The 19,326-nt window shown below is 45.2% G+C and overlaps 1 protein-coding gene across 5 annotated transcripts in view; it reads right to left on the reverse strand.

The window, feature by feature from the left end:
* IQCH (IQ motif containing H) overlaps positions 1 to 19,326 on the reverse strand; it is a 133,054-nt gene that overhangs the window by 29,708 nt on the left and 84,020 nt on the right. For all 5 annotated transcript variants that reach the window (XM_075896865.1, XM_075896862.1, XM_075896864.1 and 2 more), the window contains 2 exons: positions 18,354 to 18,474; positions 15,800 to 16,086 (listed from right to left, as the gene is read on the reverse strand). In XM_075896865.1, coding sequence (XP_075752980.1) covers positions 15,800 to 16,086; positions 18,354 to 18,474 — 408 coding nt within the window. The remainder of the gene's footprint in view (positions 1 to 15,799; positions 16,087 to 18,353; positions 18,475 to 19,326) is intronic.

A 19,326-nucleotide genomic window follows, 5' to 3' on the forward strand; every position in this document is an offset into this window, starting at 1 on the left:
CAATGGAATTGAGTTGCGTGGCAAGGGCTGCAATAGTGTCTCTTGTCGGGTTGCCATCTAGTGGCAGTTATTGTGATAACCCAGGGTCATCTCAACACGGTTCTGAGCTGTGGCTGGCTGGCTGGTGGGGACCGTTAAGGGGAAAGCTATGGAATTGGTCTGAAAGACGCACAAAGGAAGCATTATGCTGGACAAAGAATCTGGGATTATTTTTTAATTGGTCACAATTACTTGATTATTATTAGTTAACATTTCTATTGCAATAGAGGTTGGACCTCCCTGGTCTGGCACCCTTGGGAGCTGGCTGGTTCCAAACCAGGGAGTTTGTGGGACTAATGGAAGTCAATGCCAGCCCCTCTGCTGCCAGCCTCTAAACTCCACTCCTAGGAGGGATTCTGGGTTATGCTCTCAGCTATTGGTCCGGCTCGGCTCCCCTCTCACTGGGCTTCTGCTGCCTGCTCCTCAGCCAAGCCCCTCCTCCTGGCTGCTGGCCTGTGCTCCTGGCCAGCCCCCTGCCAAGCTCCTTGCCTGGCCAATGGCCCCTCCCAGCCACTGGGGCTCTCTGGTCTGGCAACATCATGGCCCTGCTGCCATGGTTTTTCCTCCCTGTGTGCTCCAGCCCCGGAGTGCCCCCAAGGGTGCCGGACCAGAGAGTCCTGGACTAGAGGGGTTCAACCTGTAGTACTGAAAGTCCTCAACCAAGTTCAGACCCATTCTGCTAGACACTCTGCAAGCACCAAATAAACAACAGTGCCCGCTTCAAAGAGCTTACAATCAAGGTATAATGGGGGGATGATACAAGGGAGACGTGGTTGGAGAGATGGGATAAGAGATTTTTACCCAAAGTAGGGTGGGGAACACAGCTCCTCACCTGCCTCGTTAGCGTCAGGTTGTATTTTACCATCCACATTTTGCCATCAAACTGCGGCAGTGGGTTCCACAGATCCATTACAAACTTTGAAAACAATTTTCTTTTCCAGTTTTAAAAATCTTGCCTATCATTTTCATTGACGAGTTCCTTGTTCCTGTGTTATCAGTCGTGGAATAGGAGGGATACCTTACTCCCTATGCAGTTCATTATTTCCAGTCTTTTCAACCTCGCAAACAGCTTCATGCAGGGCTAGCTCCAGGGGGGTCTGGGGCCTGGGACAGTCCCCTGCATCTGCCCCAGGCCTTGCCTCCACCCTGCCTCTTCCTGCCCCTGCTCCTCCTCCACCCCTTCCCCCAAGCCTCCAGACCTGCTTTGCCTCTGCATGCTTCTTCCTGCCCCTGCTTTGCCTCGTCCCGAGCTCCCTCCCTGAAGTGATGTTGCTCCGGGCATTAGCATTGGGGCCTGAAGCTGGCAGCAGGGGTCATGCCTGCCCCTGAACTCACCAGTGGCAGTGGGAAGTGGAGTGACCCAGACCCGGCTTGCTCTGATCCCCTGGTTCCCAGACACATCACCCCTCTTCCCATTGCTGGGGAGTGGAGAGAGAGAGACACAGAGAGAGAGAGACAGACACAGACAGAGAGAGAGTGTATGCGTATGCGTATGTGTACGCGCGGAGCAGGCTGGGCCAGGTTGCTCCACTTCTCACCATTGCCACTGAGTGTGGAAGGGGCCCTAACCTCTGCTGTCAGCACCAGGCCTCCCCACTAATCCCCCAGGCTGCCTTGAGCCCTGCAGGGCACCCTCTGAGGCCTGGGGTGTTTACCCTGAACCAACCAATTAAGAAGCTTCAGGAGGTAGTTGAGTTAGTCTGTACAGGAAAAAAAACAAAAGGTCTGGTAGCACTTTATAGACTAACAAAACATGTAAATGGGATCATGAGCTTTCGTGGGCACAGACCACTTCTTCAGATGACTGGAGTTTTGAGTTTAGGATGTGCAGACCCAAAATAAATAGGAGAGAAGCAGGGGGAGGGGGGGAAAAGAGGGGGAGGATGGGAGACAGGGAGCAGAGGGTATGGAAAATCTAAGGGAAAAACAGGAAGGCAGAACTGGGAATCAATAAGCACCTGAAGCTTGGGTAGTTAAAATGAAGCAGATAAGATTCAAAGTCAAAAGATAGTATCCTTCCTAACACAGGAATCTACACAAAGAGCTGTTTGCACCTTTGTTGAATGTTAGGTTGATAGTGTCCCAACCATCCCTCATCATGATTGAGTCCATTAGCATGAGAATTGAATTTGCAGATGAATTGTAATTCCAACACCTCTCTGTGTATTTGGCTAGTACAATTGGTTTAACATGGCTAAATCAGAGGCTCCAAATAATCTCCATCTAAGAATATTAAAGGAACAGGCACATGAAATTGCAAGCCCAATGGCAAGGATTTTTAATGAATCTGTAAACTAGGGGTCATGACCTATGATGGGGGAATTGCTAATATAATTCTTATTTTTCAGAAAGGGGAAGCAAGTGATCTGGGAACTACAGAGCTGTTAGTTGATCTGCAAGGTCTTGGAACAAATTTTGAAACAGAAAGTTGTTAAAGACAAGAAGTGAATGGAACGGGAATAAACAACAACATGGTTTTACAAAAGGTTGATCATGAAAGATCAACCCGATCACTGCCTCTGAGAAGAAAGATGTTTTAGACAAAGGAAATGGAGTAGATCTAACCTGCCTCGATTTCAGGAAGGCATTTGAAGTAATTCAACGTAGGAAATCATTAGTTAAATTGGAGAAGATGGGGATGAATTTGAGAATGGAACAGTGGCTAAGGAACTGGTTCAGGGTGAAATCAGTGAAAAGGGATCAGTCATATCTATCATTTTTATTACTGACAAAGTAGGTGCACGCTAACAGAATAGGCAGATGACACAAAGGTGGTATTTACTGCCAACACAGGAGGAGGACTGGAATATCCTACAAGAGGGTCTAGATGACCCAGTAAAATGGGGAAATAGCATGGGATTGTATTTAATAGTGCCAGGACATGCATTTTGGGACTAGCCACAAGAATATTTGTTATATATTGGGCATGTATCAGTTGGAAGTGACAGAGGAGGAGAAAGACCTGGGTGTATTGGCTGAGCACAAGATGACTGAGCTGCCAATATGATGGGGCTGTGGAAAAGGCTAATGCAAGCCGAGGTGAGGTATTTCCAGGAGAGACAGGGAGGTGTTAATAGCATTACACAGGCACCTGTGAGACCACCTCTGGAATAGTGTGTGCTGGTCTCATCACCCATGCTTAAGAAAAATGAATTCAGACTGGAGAGGGTGCAGGGAATCATAGAAGACTAGGACTGGAAGGGACCTCGAGAGGTCATTGAGTCCAGTCCCCTGCCCCCATGGCAGGACCAAATATTGTCTAGACCATCCCTGATAGACATTTATCTAACGTACTCTTAAATATCTCCAAGGATGGGGATTCCACAACCTCCCTGGGCAATTTATTCCAGTGTTTGACCACCCTGACAGTTAGGAACTTTTTCCTAATGTCCAACCTAAACCTCCCTTGCTGCAGTTTAAGCCCATTGCTTCTTGTCCTATCCTCAGAGGCCAAGGAGAACAAGTTTTCTCCCCCCTCCTCATGACACCCTTTTAGATACCTGAAAAGGCTCAGCAGGATGCTCTGAGGAATGGAAAAGCTACCTGGGTATGTGTAACCAAACCCAGAGAAGGTGGAGGAGAGAGATTGCTCTGTAGAAATAATCAGAGGGATAAATATCAGGGCTAGAGAGGAGTTATCAAAACAAATGGCTATAAACTGGCCATCAACAAGTTTGGGCTTGAAATTACATAAAGGGGAGCCGCATGGGCGGTTTAACAGTTAACTGGTTTAAATTACAGCCTGCTGGCCTGCCCACCACCCAGCCCCACTGTGGCTGTTGGGTCCTGCTGCCTGGTCGGCAGGCTCCCCTTAGTCAGGGCAGCTCTGGTGCAGCACTGCTGAATTCCAACAGCAGCGACTGGCAAACTCTGGTTCACTGGTAAGCATACCAGTAAGCCTCATGCTTAACCAGCGTGCTAATCAGTTATCCGTTTAGCATTCCTACTCTATGAGTAATCCCATTAAAATCAAGCCTCATCTTGACTAACTCAAAGAGTTTATATTGTCTGGAAATGGTGCCAACTCACTGATCATCCTCTTTTCCAGGTCACACGTTTATTAAACGCCACAGCTCCTAGTGCGGAACCTTTCAGCACCACACTGTTAAGTGTCTGCCTTGCTGAAAATTGACTATTTGTTCCTACTCTTTGTTTCCAGTTTCCTTGTTTCTGATCCATGACACTACTTTACCTCTCACCCTGTGACTACTGAGTTTCCTTAATAGCCACTTACAAGGGACTCTGCCAAAGGCTTTGTGAAAGTTCAAATCTATTATGCCAGCCAGTTTTCTTTTACCCATCTTTCTGTCATCATGTTCAAAGAATTCAAAGATTACAAAGGCACAATTTCACTTCACCGAAGCCGTGCTGATTTGCCTCGTCATGCTCATGTTCAACTAGGTGTTTTATAATTCTACGTATTAACTTTCCATATTCCGTGACCCATAGCTGTCCAGCACATGAGATCATTGCCAGGGCTCGACAAATCCACTTATCTACTCGCCCGTGGTGAGTAGATTTCAGCCCGTCACCCTGTTCACCGGCGGTTTGCGCATGCACAGGGTGGGGCTGGCGAGTAGTTTTCGTTGCGGTTTGTTTAGCCCTGATCATTGCAATTCTTCTGCAGCGGGATTTGGAATGTCTGCTAGCCTTTTCTGTAGTAGTACAAGAAGCACATTTCAGAAATGCAGATTTCCTAAAGGATCCTACAATTGTCTAAATTTGCTACAGAGTTTGTTTGTCTTTCCATCCATTTATTCAAGAACTATGCCAATATGGTAAGAACTAGGACCACCAAATTCAGCATATTGCTTCCTCTTATCATAACTTAAAGCAAGGTCAGGGTTAGGGCTGTGAGAGTTTAACAGGTTAATTGTTTAACCAATGAACATCAGCTTATCAGTGAACGGTATTGGTTAAATTCAGGCAGCTCCCAGGGAGGTGGCTTTGCTGAGGCAGGGCAGTGAAGCCACCTCACCGGGAGCCAGGGCTGCCCACTCTGCTCCAGGGCAGGTTTTGCTGTGGGTTCTGCAGTGGTTACACATTTACTATATCAAACGATTTTTAACATCCCTAGTAAGAGTTTGGTTGTGCCAGGAAAACGGGATGTGCATTGAATGAGATTGCTTCTCAGAAAACCATACAGAAGAGAGACAGAATCACCAGGTAGGGAAAAGGAGCTGGCTGGGGGGCACAACCCCCATCCAGGACTGCCCCACCCCCAAGCCTCCTACCCCCCCCCAGGCACCTTTTAGGGAGGGTGCAGGAGGAGGGGTCTGAAGTTCCCCTCCCCCCCAATTCACAGGAGAACATTGCTGGCTGTTTCCCTTCATCAGGGAGCGAGGGGAAAGTGCAGAGTTTGCTGCATTCCTCACTCTGGCTGGGGAGTGCAGGGGGCAGATGAACCCGGACCTGCCGCAGCCAGGGGACATGAACCCTTCCCCCGGATGTGCCTGCTGCAGCAGCCATGGAGAGGTGCTTCTCACCTGGCCCCATGCTGCTGGGGTGACAGGGGGTGGGGTTGTCCTCTCTCCCTGGAGCAGCCTCTGTTCTGAACCCCTCATCCCCAACCCCACCCCAGCGCAAGGATTCAAATGAGCCTGGACATTTTCATTGTATTTTCCAAAACACAAAATTTGAGTTAAGGATCTGAGGTAAATCTTCTAGTGACCCATAAAACGGGCTCTCAACACCAGAACATGCCAGGATAACTACAGTGAAGATTTCCACTTAAATCAGACCTTTGCACAAAGATTATAATTGAACTTCCTTCAAAAATGCTAAATAAATGTTGCTGCAAATATAATGTACTTAATCGAGTGCTCTCTTAGTTCTGTGACCTATCAGCTCTAACGCAAAGTGCCATCGGACCTGGTCAACAGGGAACGTCGAAGACTGTTTCTCAAACTTTATTGTACTACAATCCTCTTCTGACAATAACATTTAACGCACAACCCCAGGAAGGGGACTGATGCCTGAGCCCCCCGCCTCAGGTGGAAGGGCCAAAACCCAAGCCCCACTGCACTGGGGAACAAAAAGGAGGGGGGGGGGAGCTCTAGGGCTCCCCCTCCCCCCAGCAGAAGGGCTTGGATTTTGGCCACAACCCAGATTCTAATAAGCGTAACACCAAACCTGGTGATGCCACTAACATGGAGTTGTGACCCACTTTGAGAAAAGGTGCTGCAATTAGTATTAATGACTCAGTAGATGGTATCCTTCCTCCTGGGGACTGCAGGGGCGGGGCTGTAGGAGAGGGTGGTGGTGTTGAAATTCCCTCACTGAAGATGAAATGTTAAACCAATATTCTGACCGTTGATAGCCTTAAAAAAATCACCTCACATTCATCACAGTAGAGGTGGTTCCCTTGGTGAGAGGTTCCAGCTACACTCCATTAGCTAATGGCCTACACAAAATGTTCCGTTGTAGCACTAAGTTAGCTGAGGCATTCTTCCCGTTTCCTAAACGGCATTCAAATGGGAATGCCACTTTTCAACCCCCAGAAGTGGCTGTATTTCAAGGATCCTTTTATGTAAAATTTGCTGTGCTCTTTGAAAACCAGCATGGTACAAATGTCAGGTAAGCTCCATAATCTTGCGTTGCTATGTAACTTGCATTGAATGGGTTTGCCCATGCTTTATTATAAAAATAATTAGTTTGTCATTTATAATACATTTGCTTTCTGGCTTCTTAATGCCTACTACAATAGTGTTTGCTGTCAGCCATGCTGGAGTTGGTGATGAGAAGTACACAAGAAATTGCTTTGTTTGCACCACCCACAATATAAATTCTTCTATTTTACTAGTATTTCCTCTCTCAAAGAGCACACTGAAACGCGGTTGTTTCCATGACTGTATTCACGGATAATTGCTGGATGTGTCAATATTCACTTTTGTATTCTATATACAAACAGATTTGTATTCATTTGACAAGAGTTGTTTTCACCAATAAATACCATTGCCTTACTTACCCATTTCAAGACTGACTTTGGCCTTTATAAAACTCTTGAAAACAGAGCACTTCTACAAACAAAAAAGAAAACAGACGTTGTCAAGCAAGGTAAAAACAGAACTGAAAGGCCTCTGGCTTCCCTAATAGTAAGATGCCCATCAAAGAAACACACTTCATGATAAGCGTTTGTTAAAGATTTTGTTTTCAATCTTTGGGGTTTTTTAAAAATTAAGTTCAGAAAAACAAAACCCAATTGTCTTCTGATTTCTACCATCTGGCCTTATTTCTACACCCATCACTATTACATTTCTTCCTCTTGCTCTTGGTGTCTGACCTCCCTCAGCTTTGAGTGAGGGTGGGCTTCCAAAGCCTGCAAATTGTATTTCTGACCATGTTTGCATGTTCTGCGGTGCCTGAGAGCTTTGGCCGAAAGGCGTTTTGTAAGTAAATTATTAATACGAATCAATAAATAGTCGAATCGGTGTTCAAAATGCCTCTTTCGTGCTTTGGTATATACAGAGATGCTCAGACCTTTTGGCTGAAATTGTGCCGTGCCTCCCGGAAGCAGGGCGCAGAGTGGTATAGTCCAGAAAATGTGCAAAGGTGGCTTTCAACCGCTTCAGCACCCTCACTGCGATGGGCCGCTTTGGTGGGGTCTGTCACCGCCAACGTAATGTAGAGTGCTCTAAATTACAGTGTACTCCTCCGAACTGGTCCCCTCTCTCCTCACCTGTGATGAGCTGGGCTTGCGGGGGGAGGGGGGCTGTGTAGGGTAGACTCGAGCTGTTCAACGGAAGGCATTTGCCAGTGGAATTCTTCCCAGACCAGCTCCAGGGCTTTCAAACAGTGGCAAACAGCCCATCCTAGTGTGATGGAGAATCACTCTCCTTCTGGTGCTCCGTTAAACAAGAAGGCATTTGATATGCCATAAATGTCTGAATTGCAGGCAGTGGCCCTATTTCTGTGCTCTGACTAGCCGATGAGGTAGGCATCAATTCTCTGTAAGTGAACAGAAAGTGAGTGATGATTTGCTTTGGGCCACCAGCTACTCCCAGCTGGTCATTAATCCCCAGGACATGCCCCGTGCCTGGACTGTTGTTGCTTACAAAAAACATTCGCTCGCTTTTAAAGGAGGTTTTCGCTTTAGTGTGGAATATGATCTAGTGGTGAAGAAAAGTTTGGATCTGAACAGCATGATCCAAGTCCAGCGCAGAGGATACAAATTTGCAGTTCGTGAGACCAGTCTGAGAAGAAGTGATCTATGTCTCAGGTCCTCCCAATGTGCCCAAGACACTTTCCACCCATGAGCAGTCTCACGCAGCTGAATGGGATCACATGAGCGTCAGCATGTGCAGGGTTAGGATCGATGGTGAGAGGCCGACATGCCATCAACACTGTGCTGGACTTTATTCAGAGGGGGCAAGGCCCTGCCCTTAAAAGCTGAAGTTGGAAAATGGAGCAGAATGGACTCAGGAGCGAGCCAGACTGTCCAAGTCATGCACTTCCAGTGGTTTTCCTCCATTTCCCCACACCTCTTCCCCATGAGGGTGACGCTCAGGGCGTAGACCGAGATGTGTAACTTGGATAAAGGCAGAATCCTGAGGCAAGCAGAGAGCTCTGTCAAGTCTACAGCTCTCTCCCAATGTCACTAGCTTGGACAGGGAGCAAATAGTTACCCATAGCGTTGCATTTCCTTGCAGTAGCCTCAGTCCTGAATGCACTCTAGTGCTAAATTCTGAAGCTGGGGAGGTAGGTGCAATGCATTCAGTGATAGATCTCATCTTGCCTCACTCTTCTACTACCTACCAATGCGACAGATACAGGAGTGAAAGGAATCCCATTCCTAACCTCACAATTTATGGCGTTCCCAAACCCTGGTCAGCGAGGGCAGTCTGCTATGTTCCCGCCTACATTGGTGCCACGGCTTGAGCGGGAGATACAGCTGGTTCACAAGCTGCTGCGGCCTCCAAGTAGTGACTCTCCCAGAAGGATGCCGAATAGGAGATGGAATCTCGGCGCAGTGGGGATGAGAGGGGAACAGAGTTTGCTCCAAGAAAGTCTTTGGGACCCTTCTGGCAGGGGTGGGGAAATGGAAGAGGTGAACATCTGACAACAAATAAAACAAACCACAGGCTAGGCTTGGAAAGTGAGAGACATGAGCTAGTTAAAGAGTGGTCATCAATGACTGATTGAAGAGTTCAGTGGCTAAGGATTGGGCTGAGCGGGGGACTGAACAGGCTGGAGGGACCAAGAAAAACAAGGATTTCTGTCTCACCTTAAACTGTATCAACTCTTGTGCATCTGACAAGGCTATAGTATCATATGAAGGGCTGTCTTCTCATCTCAGTGCAGAAGACTTGAGTGCATCACACACTCCAAAGAACGAGAGAACACCACACCTTTAATCATTCTGTAGCTTTTGGCCTATGATTTCTTGTGTATTCTGTTCTGATTGTACCATTAAGGCATTGACCCAAATGGAGAGTGGTGCAGAATGACCTTGTCCCAGGAACTACAGGAAGAACTGCTCCGCAGGGATAGGGGTGTAAGTGACTAGTCGACTAATGATGTGTCTAGTCACTTCCCCCACCTTGCTGCCTCTATCAGAGAGGCACAGCGGGAAGGAGGGGAAGGGGAGCAGCAGCCGGTTCCCCCAGCACTGTCTCCGCAGGAGGCAGGGGAAGTAGAGGCTGTGACGGCGCGTTGGGGTCCCCCGTCTCCTGCACCCCGAAATGGCACAAACAGACTGCACCAGCCGGTGGGCTAGTGGAAGTTTATTGCCTCTCCAGGATACAGCACAGCACAGATGTAGTCTGGTCACAGAGCTGGGCTAGGATGCCTCAGGCCCCCTTGAGATGGGGGAGACTGGGCCCCTAAACTCCAGCCTCTTTCCCTAGGCTCTCCTCCATCTCCCAGACAGTAACTAACTAAATTCCCTTCCAGCCCTGCCCCCCAGTCAGGGCAGCATTCCACCTTCCTTTGTTCCTCTCCATGGGGGGTGTCTGGCCACTGGTTCAACAAGTTTGGCATTACCTCTGCCTAGTGAGGTTTTCCCTGCTGGGTCTTGCTCCAGACAGCAGGGGTCACCACAGCCCAGCAAGTACCCCCACTACGTCACAGAGGCACAGCAGGAAACGGCGCGAGCAGGGACTGAAGCAGTCTCTGCTCATGCCGCTTCTGCTGCAATGCTGCTTTTGCAATGGACAAGAGCCCCACCAGGGCTCTTGTCCATTTCAAAGGCTAAGGTGCCACAGGAAGCACGGGCCAGCAGGGGGCTGGCCCCGCGCTCTCTATGGGACTTCCGCTTTTGAACCGGCAGGGCTCTTGCTACAGTTCAAAGGTGGAGGCGCCCTTAGAGACTAATTGAATAGTTGATGGAAATCTCATTGACTATTTCATTAGTTAATTAATCTAAATTTAACATCCCTACCCAGGGAAGGACAAAGCCATCACAGGCCTGGTGAACAGGACCCATTCCCCACTTCCCTCATGCTCTCAAACGATCAAATGGCCGGGAATAACGGTGAGGCCACGTCCTCCTTCTCATCTTCTCTTGGTCAATGTGCATCCCATGGGTGCAAGAGAGGACAGGTCACACTGTTCTGACTGTATCGATTCTTCAATTGTGATAGACTGATGAGACCGATGAGGAAGCCAAGGCTAAGGCTTGCTGTCTTCATGGACCCATTCCTTCTCGGGACAATTTCAGTCTGGCCAATAGACTCTTCCTCCATTGTAATACAGCTCCATGAGGACCGCTGCAAAACCTTAGGCTCTTATCAAATCTTAGCTATTTTGTCATTGCAACATGAATGCATAGAGCCCTGCACGGATACAAAACTGGCACCCACATCCATATCTGCAAAAGTGATCTGCGGATATCTGCATCCACAGCTGTGCATGAGGACACTCACACATATAAAGTGGATATCCACAAATTTGCAGGGTCCTAGGTACAAAATTTGTACTCACATCTGCAAAAATGAGCTGCGGATATCCACATCCATATCTGCGGATGCGGATACCCATGGATATAAAGCAGTTGTAGGACCCTATTAGTGCAGGCTTTTCCATGCGATCAGCCAGCAACTATAGATAACCTGGTACTGCTCTGATTGTTATGTATTCAACATATAGACATTAACCTGTTTGAAACTGTCAGCTACAACTCACATAGACGCAGCATAAATGAGACTCAGAACAACATAAAATGTGTGTTGCAAGGAAATACTTTGCGATTTTTTCAAGACAGTATTAAATGAAAGATTTTAAATCCTGCTTGAAAGAGAGAAATATGGAATTTAAAAATCTTTAAGGGGAAAATTTTTGAAACCTCAAAAATACATGCACTTCTTCTAAGCCCTCATTCTCTCTCTCCGTCTGCAGATTTTTGTTCACGGACACAGTATGAGTTTGTACCCCTCTCACCCACAAGTTGAAAATCTGGCTCTTCGCGTTGCTTGAAGAGTTGTGTTTATGTAAAAGATACATATAACTTTATGAAGGTTTCAGGGATTTTAATGTATTTAAATGCTGTTAGACTGTACTGGTAACAGATGTTCAATTATATCTTTAATTTTTAGTTTTACTGAAGAAAAACAATAGATCATTTGATATTTTCTGTAAAATAGAACTTTGAAAGGATGCCTAAGTATACAGTGCTTCCGGAAAATTTATTTGAGCCTTTCAGCTACCGCATTAAAATCGGTACTTCTGAAATTAGCGTGAGCGTTCTAAGAGTCTAATAGGATTTCTTGTTTGCCAAAAAATAGTGCTTTCAGAAGCACAATCTTTTGTGTAATCTCTCTCTCTCTCGCACATACAACAAGACAGATGGCATCATTAATTGCCTCTATATCTAATTAAGTTTAAAAAACTGTGCTTAAATAATGCTAAAGTTGTGGTGCAAGCTGACAAATGCAGGCCATTTTAAGGTAGGCTCGTTGGGGGGAAAAGGGAAGGAAAACAAGGCAGAACAGACAAGGACCATAAAAGAACAAACAGCATTAATTAATTGTAACTTTCCTGGCTTCTGTCAGGATGCACCAGCCTTCATATGACGACAGTGTTTTTGCATTTCAATGGAGTCCTGGCTCCACTGACATCAATGGCAAAACTCCCACTGACTTCGGTGGAGCCAGGATTTCACCGGGGAGCCATTTTATTATTTGTTTGTGTGTTTTTATCGTTTCGTGGAAGTTATCCAGGGTGGCTAATCTACAGGACGCTCTGAAACAGGCCTGTGAACGGAAGAGGGTGGGGGAGGACACAAAGGAGGCAGCTGACTCAGGGCTCAGTGACTCTAAAGGGCCCAGGGCTCCCATATGCTGCTGCTGCTACTGTGGCAGTAGAGGTGCCTGGCACCCCCAGGCCTTTAAATCGCTGCTGGAGCAGCTCTGAGAGCTGACGGTGAGGGCGCTCCATGCTCTGGCTGGTGTGGAGGGCTGGCTGTCCTGGCCCCGCCCCCTTCTGACCGAAGCCCCACCTTTTCAGGTAGCATGGAGCTGCCCCACCTCGCCCAGGGGCCTGCAGTGGCTTTCGGCCCCCCGGTTCAAATCACACCTTTGAGCACACACATATTTTGGGTCACGTACCACAGTGGTCCCCATTTCAAAGTTAGCATCTGCCACCAGACACCACTGAGTGGCATCAGATACCTCAGCTTCCTCTGTGCTTGCAACAGAACACGATTCTCATAACGTGCCATTACAGAGCCAGCTTTTGCTAATAGATACCACTATGTAGTAACTACTGGGCTTTAAATGAACCCTGTATTTCGGCCTTTTCCACTCCTCCTTGCACAAAGCACATGGGGTGGGATTTTCAAAGCTGCCGATGGTAGGCAGGCATACACATTCCAGTGAATAGATCTGGGCATGTCAGTGTCATAAGTTCCTGTGAAACCCCCAGCCATGTATTTACCCAATTAAATACATGTGCTAATATATGGACATGTGCCTAATAAATATATAGAAGTGTCTTAATTATTTCAATCCCTTGGGAGACAACAACCTTGCACAGATAATTTAGGAATTCTGACACTCAGGAGTCAGTAAGAAAGGAGCCAGCAAACAGGGAGAGGCTGTCAATCTGTGATGTAAATGGGTTTGGGTTCTGAGGCTGCAGTATAACTGGGACCCTGTGTTAGCATTTTGATCTATGTTCCGATTTGGAACATACATACTTGTACCAATAACCATAAAGCAGCACTCACCAGCACCTGCGAGGATTCTGCCTTTTTGTTAAACTTTTATCATTAGTTTTTGACCCCTAAACCAGGCTTTTGTTATTGGCCAATTGTGCAAATTGCAAAAACCTTCATCTCAATGCCCCTTTTTATTTAGTAACATGATTTCTTTCTTAATAAGAAGAAAATATTCGGAGTAGTTTGACTTTCATTATGAGGATGTTTTAATGATCACACAATGACAGAAATCTGGCCTTATAAACTAAATGAATGCACGATTACGCAAGATCAGCAAAACACAAGGCAGAATCAATATTTTGTCCCACAATTTTGCCAAAACTGGAAAGGCGTGTCTATGCCAGAAGAAAAAGCAAATAAATATGGAACAAGAGTTAGCTTGAAACATGCTGAAAATTGCTAATAAAATTAGACGGATCGTTTGCATTGTGAGCCCTTTCAGAAAAGGCACTAAAATCATGAAGCCAAAAACTGTAGCACCGTGTTCAGCATACCCTCGAAATAATTTCTGTGTCACTGGCTGATGCATTGCCCAACCCCAAAATATTTTATAAGGATGGTAAATCTCCACCAACTAGGAGTCTAATGGCATGTTAAAGACTAAGAAATTTATCAGGGTACTATAGATGTACAATTATAAATTTGTTAGTCTTTAAAGTGCCACCGGACTCCTTGCTGTTTTTGCTGAAACTGACTAACACTGCGACCTCCCTGAAACCTCTCCACTCACTGTAGTTGTGTGTACATTGCCTCTGTAAATCCACTCTCACTTGTGGGCTCCGGGGTGCTACAAGCTTGAGGCCATCTGGAAAGAAGCGATTGCAAGAGCAGCATGCAGCTTGAGGAATCTGGATGTGGAGTGGGCTGGTTTACAAGAAAGACCGTGCTTCCAATTACTCTTCTTTCTTTCTGACCTTCTATAGGCATCAACATGTTTTGGAACTGATACTCTACCTGGTGGATTTATTACGCCGCCTTTCGCCTCGTCAGAAGTCTGATACAGCTGACACAGTGAGGTTTGCAGGTTCAGGCATGGGTAGATGGAGTTACTTGAGCAGTTCTGATTTTACCTCTTAAAGGTAATCCCATTGCTCATTCACGGGTCAGGCTCTCCCAGGTAGCATTCCATGGGATTCTGTTTGGTCAGCGCTCTGCTGCTTCTTTCTGCCTGCTGCCGGCTGCACGTCATATATCAGTTTCAAAAATGACACTGACTTCCTAATACAGCCACTTCTAGATGTAACTCGAGCAGCTGACATTTAAAAATCTTAGGACTAAAACCCGATCTTGCTTGGCCCTGGCTCTCTGAGACCATGTCTACATTAGGAAATTATTTTGAAATTACTAAATTCGACTTAAGAACTCCCGATTTAACAAATTCAAACTTGCGTGTCCTCACTACGAGGAAGCATCGAAACTAGTCCGAGGCAGGCTCTGGTTATATGGATGTGCTTCCTTGGATGCAGAGTCCCAAGAAACACTCCATGGGAAGCATCCGGAAAGCCAATGAGTTTGAATGAGTGGCACCAGAGCATCCACACTCACATTATTTTGAATTTACAAATTTGAAATGAGTATTATTCCTGATAAAAAGCAGGAGTACAGAGTTGGAATTCTGAAGCTTGTGATTCTGAAATAACGGGCTTGGTAGTGCAGATGTACCACTTACTAATTTGAACTTGAGGGGGTTATTTTGGACTAAGGTCCTAGTGAAGACCAGGGCTGAAAGATTACCTGTTTCCCTGTGTACCACTGCAACAGCTGAGATCACTGTCCCTTGATCTAACACTCTCTAAATCTAAGTATCTGAAAGCTGGCACCATTGTATTTTCAGAGCTGAAAGAGGGGAAAGTTTATTATTTAGGGCTCTATTTATTCCATAATTCCGCAGCCACAGAAAGACTCTTTTTTGCAGAATTCTGCAGGATCTTCAGGACGTGAGCACTTATTGAAGTAATTCAGTATATCTTACCATAATACATAGAGTTTTTAAGAAAAAAACCCAGAGGTTCAAACTAGTCAACATTCTGCTAATACTAATACTTTAAAATATTAATTGCAGGGAACGAGATGGCTCAGAAAATAGCAACTGAATACAGTCTATCAGAGCTCTGTGTCACCATTTCAAATCAGGGCCAGGCTGGTACAACACAGCACTCATCAGCCCATGACAACTATCCAATGAGTGATCAGCTATGCAAAACGAGTGAGGGATACTTTAGGCACATTAATGGAGTGTGACACTTGCACACGCATTGCTTGTGTGGCGCTTGGTCTGGGGAATTAAATCTCTATCACCGTCTGTCTGGTAACTTTCACAACCACTGCATTTATGAAGAAGGTATTTTGTACTCACACAGCAGCTTCTACCCAAAGATCTCAAACCACTTACAAATATTACCAAACTAAGGCTCCCAAAAGCTCCAGGCAGGAATAAAATCCCCATTTTACAGCTAGACAATCGGAAGCACAGAAACACCAGAACGTGTCCGGGGAAAAGTGGATGAGCTCAGTGAGTTTTCACATGACCTGCGAAAGCCTTGTGGGCATTTCAGATATTTCTAGAACTTTCTGGTACACTCTGTAATGTATTTCTGTCCAACTCACCTGTTGCGTCATTGTTTGCGGGTGGATGAAAGTTACAAGGTCAACTGAGAAGTAGCCAAGGACTCCTCTAGATCTGCAGGCCTCTCCAATTTTTAAACATAATGAATTCAGAACTGCTGGATCAACGGAACACTGTGGAACCGTGGTGCCAGATGACTGCAAAGGCCCATCGGCATGGATCTGATCGCCAGATGAAGCTATCTTTACATCTCCCATTGGGTCTATCAGCATATCCACTGTAAGGTTGGTGACATTTTCTGAGGGTGGAAAAGCTTCTATGACACCACCTGGTAAGAAAGGAATTGTGTGTCAGACTTCCAATAGAATTCAATCTCCAATATTTTCAGAGTCGCACAGACTTCAACCAACACCACCTATTGTACTCAGACTTTACGGCCTACAAAAAAAAATCAGTTTGGGGGCCACACACACTGTTACAGAAGTGCCTCAAGTAAATAAATACATAAATAAAATAAGAACTGTGCAGCTAACTCCTGTGCATATCTCAGAAAATGAAGTATATGTCCTCTAAACCAGTGTCTCAACTTTTTTTTAATAAAGTACACCTTTTTAAAAAAAATTATAAGTACCCACTTAAAAAAAAAAAAAATTAGAAGTACCCCTAGTATCTACAATTTTCAGACTCACACAATTTTTTTCTACCATTGCAACACATTTGTTTAAACAACTTACTTGTAGCCGAGCAGGTGATGAAATTTTTGGGTATAAAAAGTACAAAAATAATAAAGCTCTGTAAAACTTACAACAAAAATTCATTTTCTCCAAATTTCAGTTGTGTTGACGTACCCCCCAGACTTCTTTCAAGTACCCCTAAGGGTACGCATGCCACTGGTTGAGAAACACTGCTCTAAACAACAATACTACATAGCTCTTCAAGGAAGGAAGGATGGACCTTGGCGTCATCATGGAGAGCTCTCTGAAAACATCTACTCAGTATGCAGCAGCAGTCAAAAAAGAAAACTGAATATTGGCAATCATTAAGAAAGGGATAGACAATAAAACAGAAAATATCATATTGCATCTACCTACATCCATGGTATGTCTACATTTTGAATACTGCATGCAGATGTGGTCACCTCATCTCAAAAAAGATACATTGAAATTGGAAAAGGTTGAGAAAAAGACAACAAAAATTATGCAGGTATGAGACAACTGCCATATGAGGAGAGACTTTTAATAAGACTGGGACTTTTTAGTTTGGAAAGGAGGCAACTAAGGGGAGATATGAGAGTGGTCTATAAAATCGTGACTGGTGTGGAGAAAGCAGATAAGGAAGTGTTATTTATGCCTGCTCATAATATAAGAGTTAGGGGTTATCAAATGAAATTAATAGGCAGCCGGATTAAAACAACCAACCTGTGGAACTCCTTGCCAGAGGCTGCTGGAAAGGGCAAAACTATAACAGGCTTAAAAAAAGAACTAGATACATTCCTGGAGAATAGGCCTACCAATGGCTACTACTCAGGATGAGCAGGGATCATGTCCCTAGCCTCTGTTTGCTAGAAGCTGGAAATGAACAGCTGGAGTGGGATCACTTGATGATGACCTTATCTATTCATTTCCTCTAGGGCACCTGGTATTGGCCACTGGCAGCAGACAGGATACTGGGCTAGGTGGACCTGTGGTCTGACCCAGTACGGCCGTTCTTATGTTCTTATAGAGACAGCATTAACAGGATTACTTGGTATTCCATGTTAACTTACCGGTGCACATGAGAAAAATGCTAAAAGCAACAAACAGTCCTGCAGCACCTTAGAAACTAACACAACATGTAGATGGTCTCATGAGCTTTCGTGGGCACAGCACACTCCTTCAGATGAATGGTGCATGTGAGATCGTATTTGATTCAGTTATGATAAAGGATCCTTTTTTCACACATTGCCTAGCTGTGACAGTGGGCATGATTTCCCCAAAGCCACTTCCAAGTGGGAACACAGATCTACATGTGACTCTTCTACAGATAATGAAATCCCTGGAATGTATCAAATTTAATATAACTGCAGGGCACATCGCTCCAGCAACTTACTAAACTCGCGTGATGGAAGAACGGCTTGGGGGGTTGTCTGGTTGTTCTGAATTCTTCCCCTCAGTAGGCAACTAGTGCTACATGCAGCCCACTTTCTGGTCCAGCAGGATAGCCAAGCCACACCTCTCCCCACTTGTTTCCTGACCAATAAATGAGAGGATTGAACTAATAGTTTTGGATGCTACAAATCCACATGCTAAGATTTCCTGCTGGGCTTCTTTGCCCAATGCAACATAAGCTCCAATCTAGTGACACAAAGATTAAAATGGTTGGTCCTTATTCACTCCGAACAGTGTAGGAGAGGTAGCATCAATGTTAAGGTTAAACATGTGAGTAGGATATAAGAATGATAGAATAATTGTCTGTACATCATTCTTAAATGGACAGCTAAATAGAACGTGGAAAAAATAAATTTCTAAACAAGCTCAAGATTAACAAGAAGATAGTACAGAGTATGGTATAATTACCCATTATAATACTTAACAGGAACTTTGCAGTCTTATTTACCTTGACTAAGAAATGTTTGGAGGAATTTTTCCCATGTAGGAAATCGTTTCTCATTGACTGGCTGTGCGTGCTGTGCTAAAAGGCCCGGGAGCTCCTGGGAGATCTTCACCAAAGCTGGCTCCTGCAGAAACAAATTAAATAGAACCACAAGCAATTTTACTACAGAAATGAAAACTGCTTGTGGGGTGATTAAAAACCAGGCCTCCAACAGGCACACACAAAAAAAGTGGTTACTGTTTACTCACAGTCAGGAAGGCTTTTGAAATTTTTCTCTTTACAGTTATCCAAAAGAGTCTTTTTTTTTTTTCCCTGACAGGCTGATTTGTTTTCAGTGCAACATCTATTCTATTATCACTTCTATTGGAAACATGACCTTGTGATTGTAAATGACATAAACACTTTGGTCATGGCTTAGTGATCAATATCAACAGTCGATAACTTCTACGATATTTGTATTTTAAAAGGGAGTGTTAAAAGGGCTCTTTCCCAATAATACTCTTCCTAATTCTTTTACTTTTATACTCAAATCAAACTCAACATTTAGTAATCATGAATTTGGGGGAGTCTATGCAATTTTGTGTGTAATGCTATCAAAGGCTACGTCTAGACTGGCATGATTTTCCGGAAATGCTTTTAACGCGGAAAAAGCGCGTCTAGATTGGCACGGACGCTTTTCCGTAAAAGCACCTTTTGTGGAAAAGCGTCCGTGGCCAATCTAGATGCGCTTTTGCACAAAAAAGCCCCGATCGCCATTTTCGCGATCGGGGCTTTTTTGTGGAAAACAAATCTCAGCTGTCTACACTGGCCCTTTTGTGCAAAAGTTTTACGCAAAAGGGACTTTTGCCCGAACGGGAGCAGCATAGTATTTCCGCAAAAAGGACTGATTTCAGACAGTAGGAAGTCAGTGCTTTTGCGGAAATTCAAGCGGCCGGTGTAGACAGCTGGCAAGTTTCTCCGGAAAAGCGGCTGATTT

The sequence above is a fragment of the Pelodiscus sinensis genome, chromosome 14 (genome assembly GCF_049634645.1).
Source record: "Pelodiscus sinensis isolate JC-2024 chromosome 14, ASM4963464v1, whole genome shotgun sequence".
NCBI classification, from domain to species: domain Eukaryota; kingdom Metazoa; phylum Chordata; order Testudines; family Trionychidae; genus Pelodiscus; species Pelodiscus sinensis.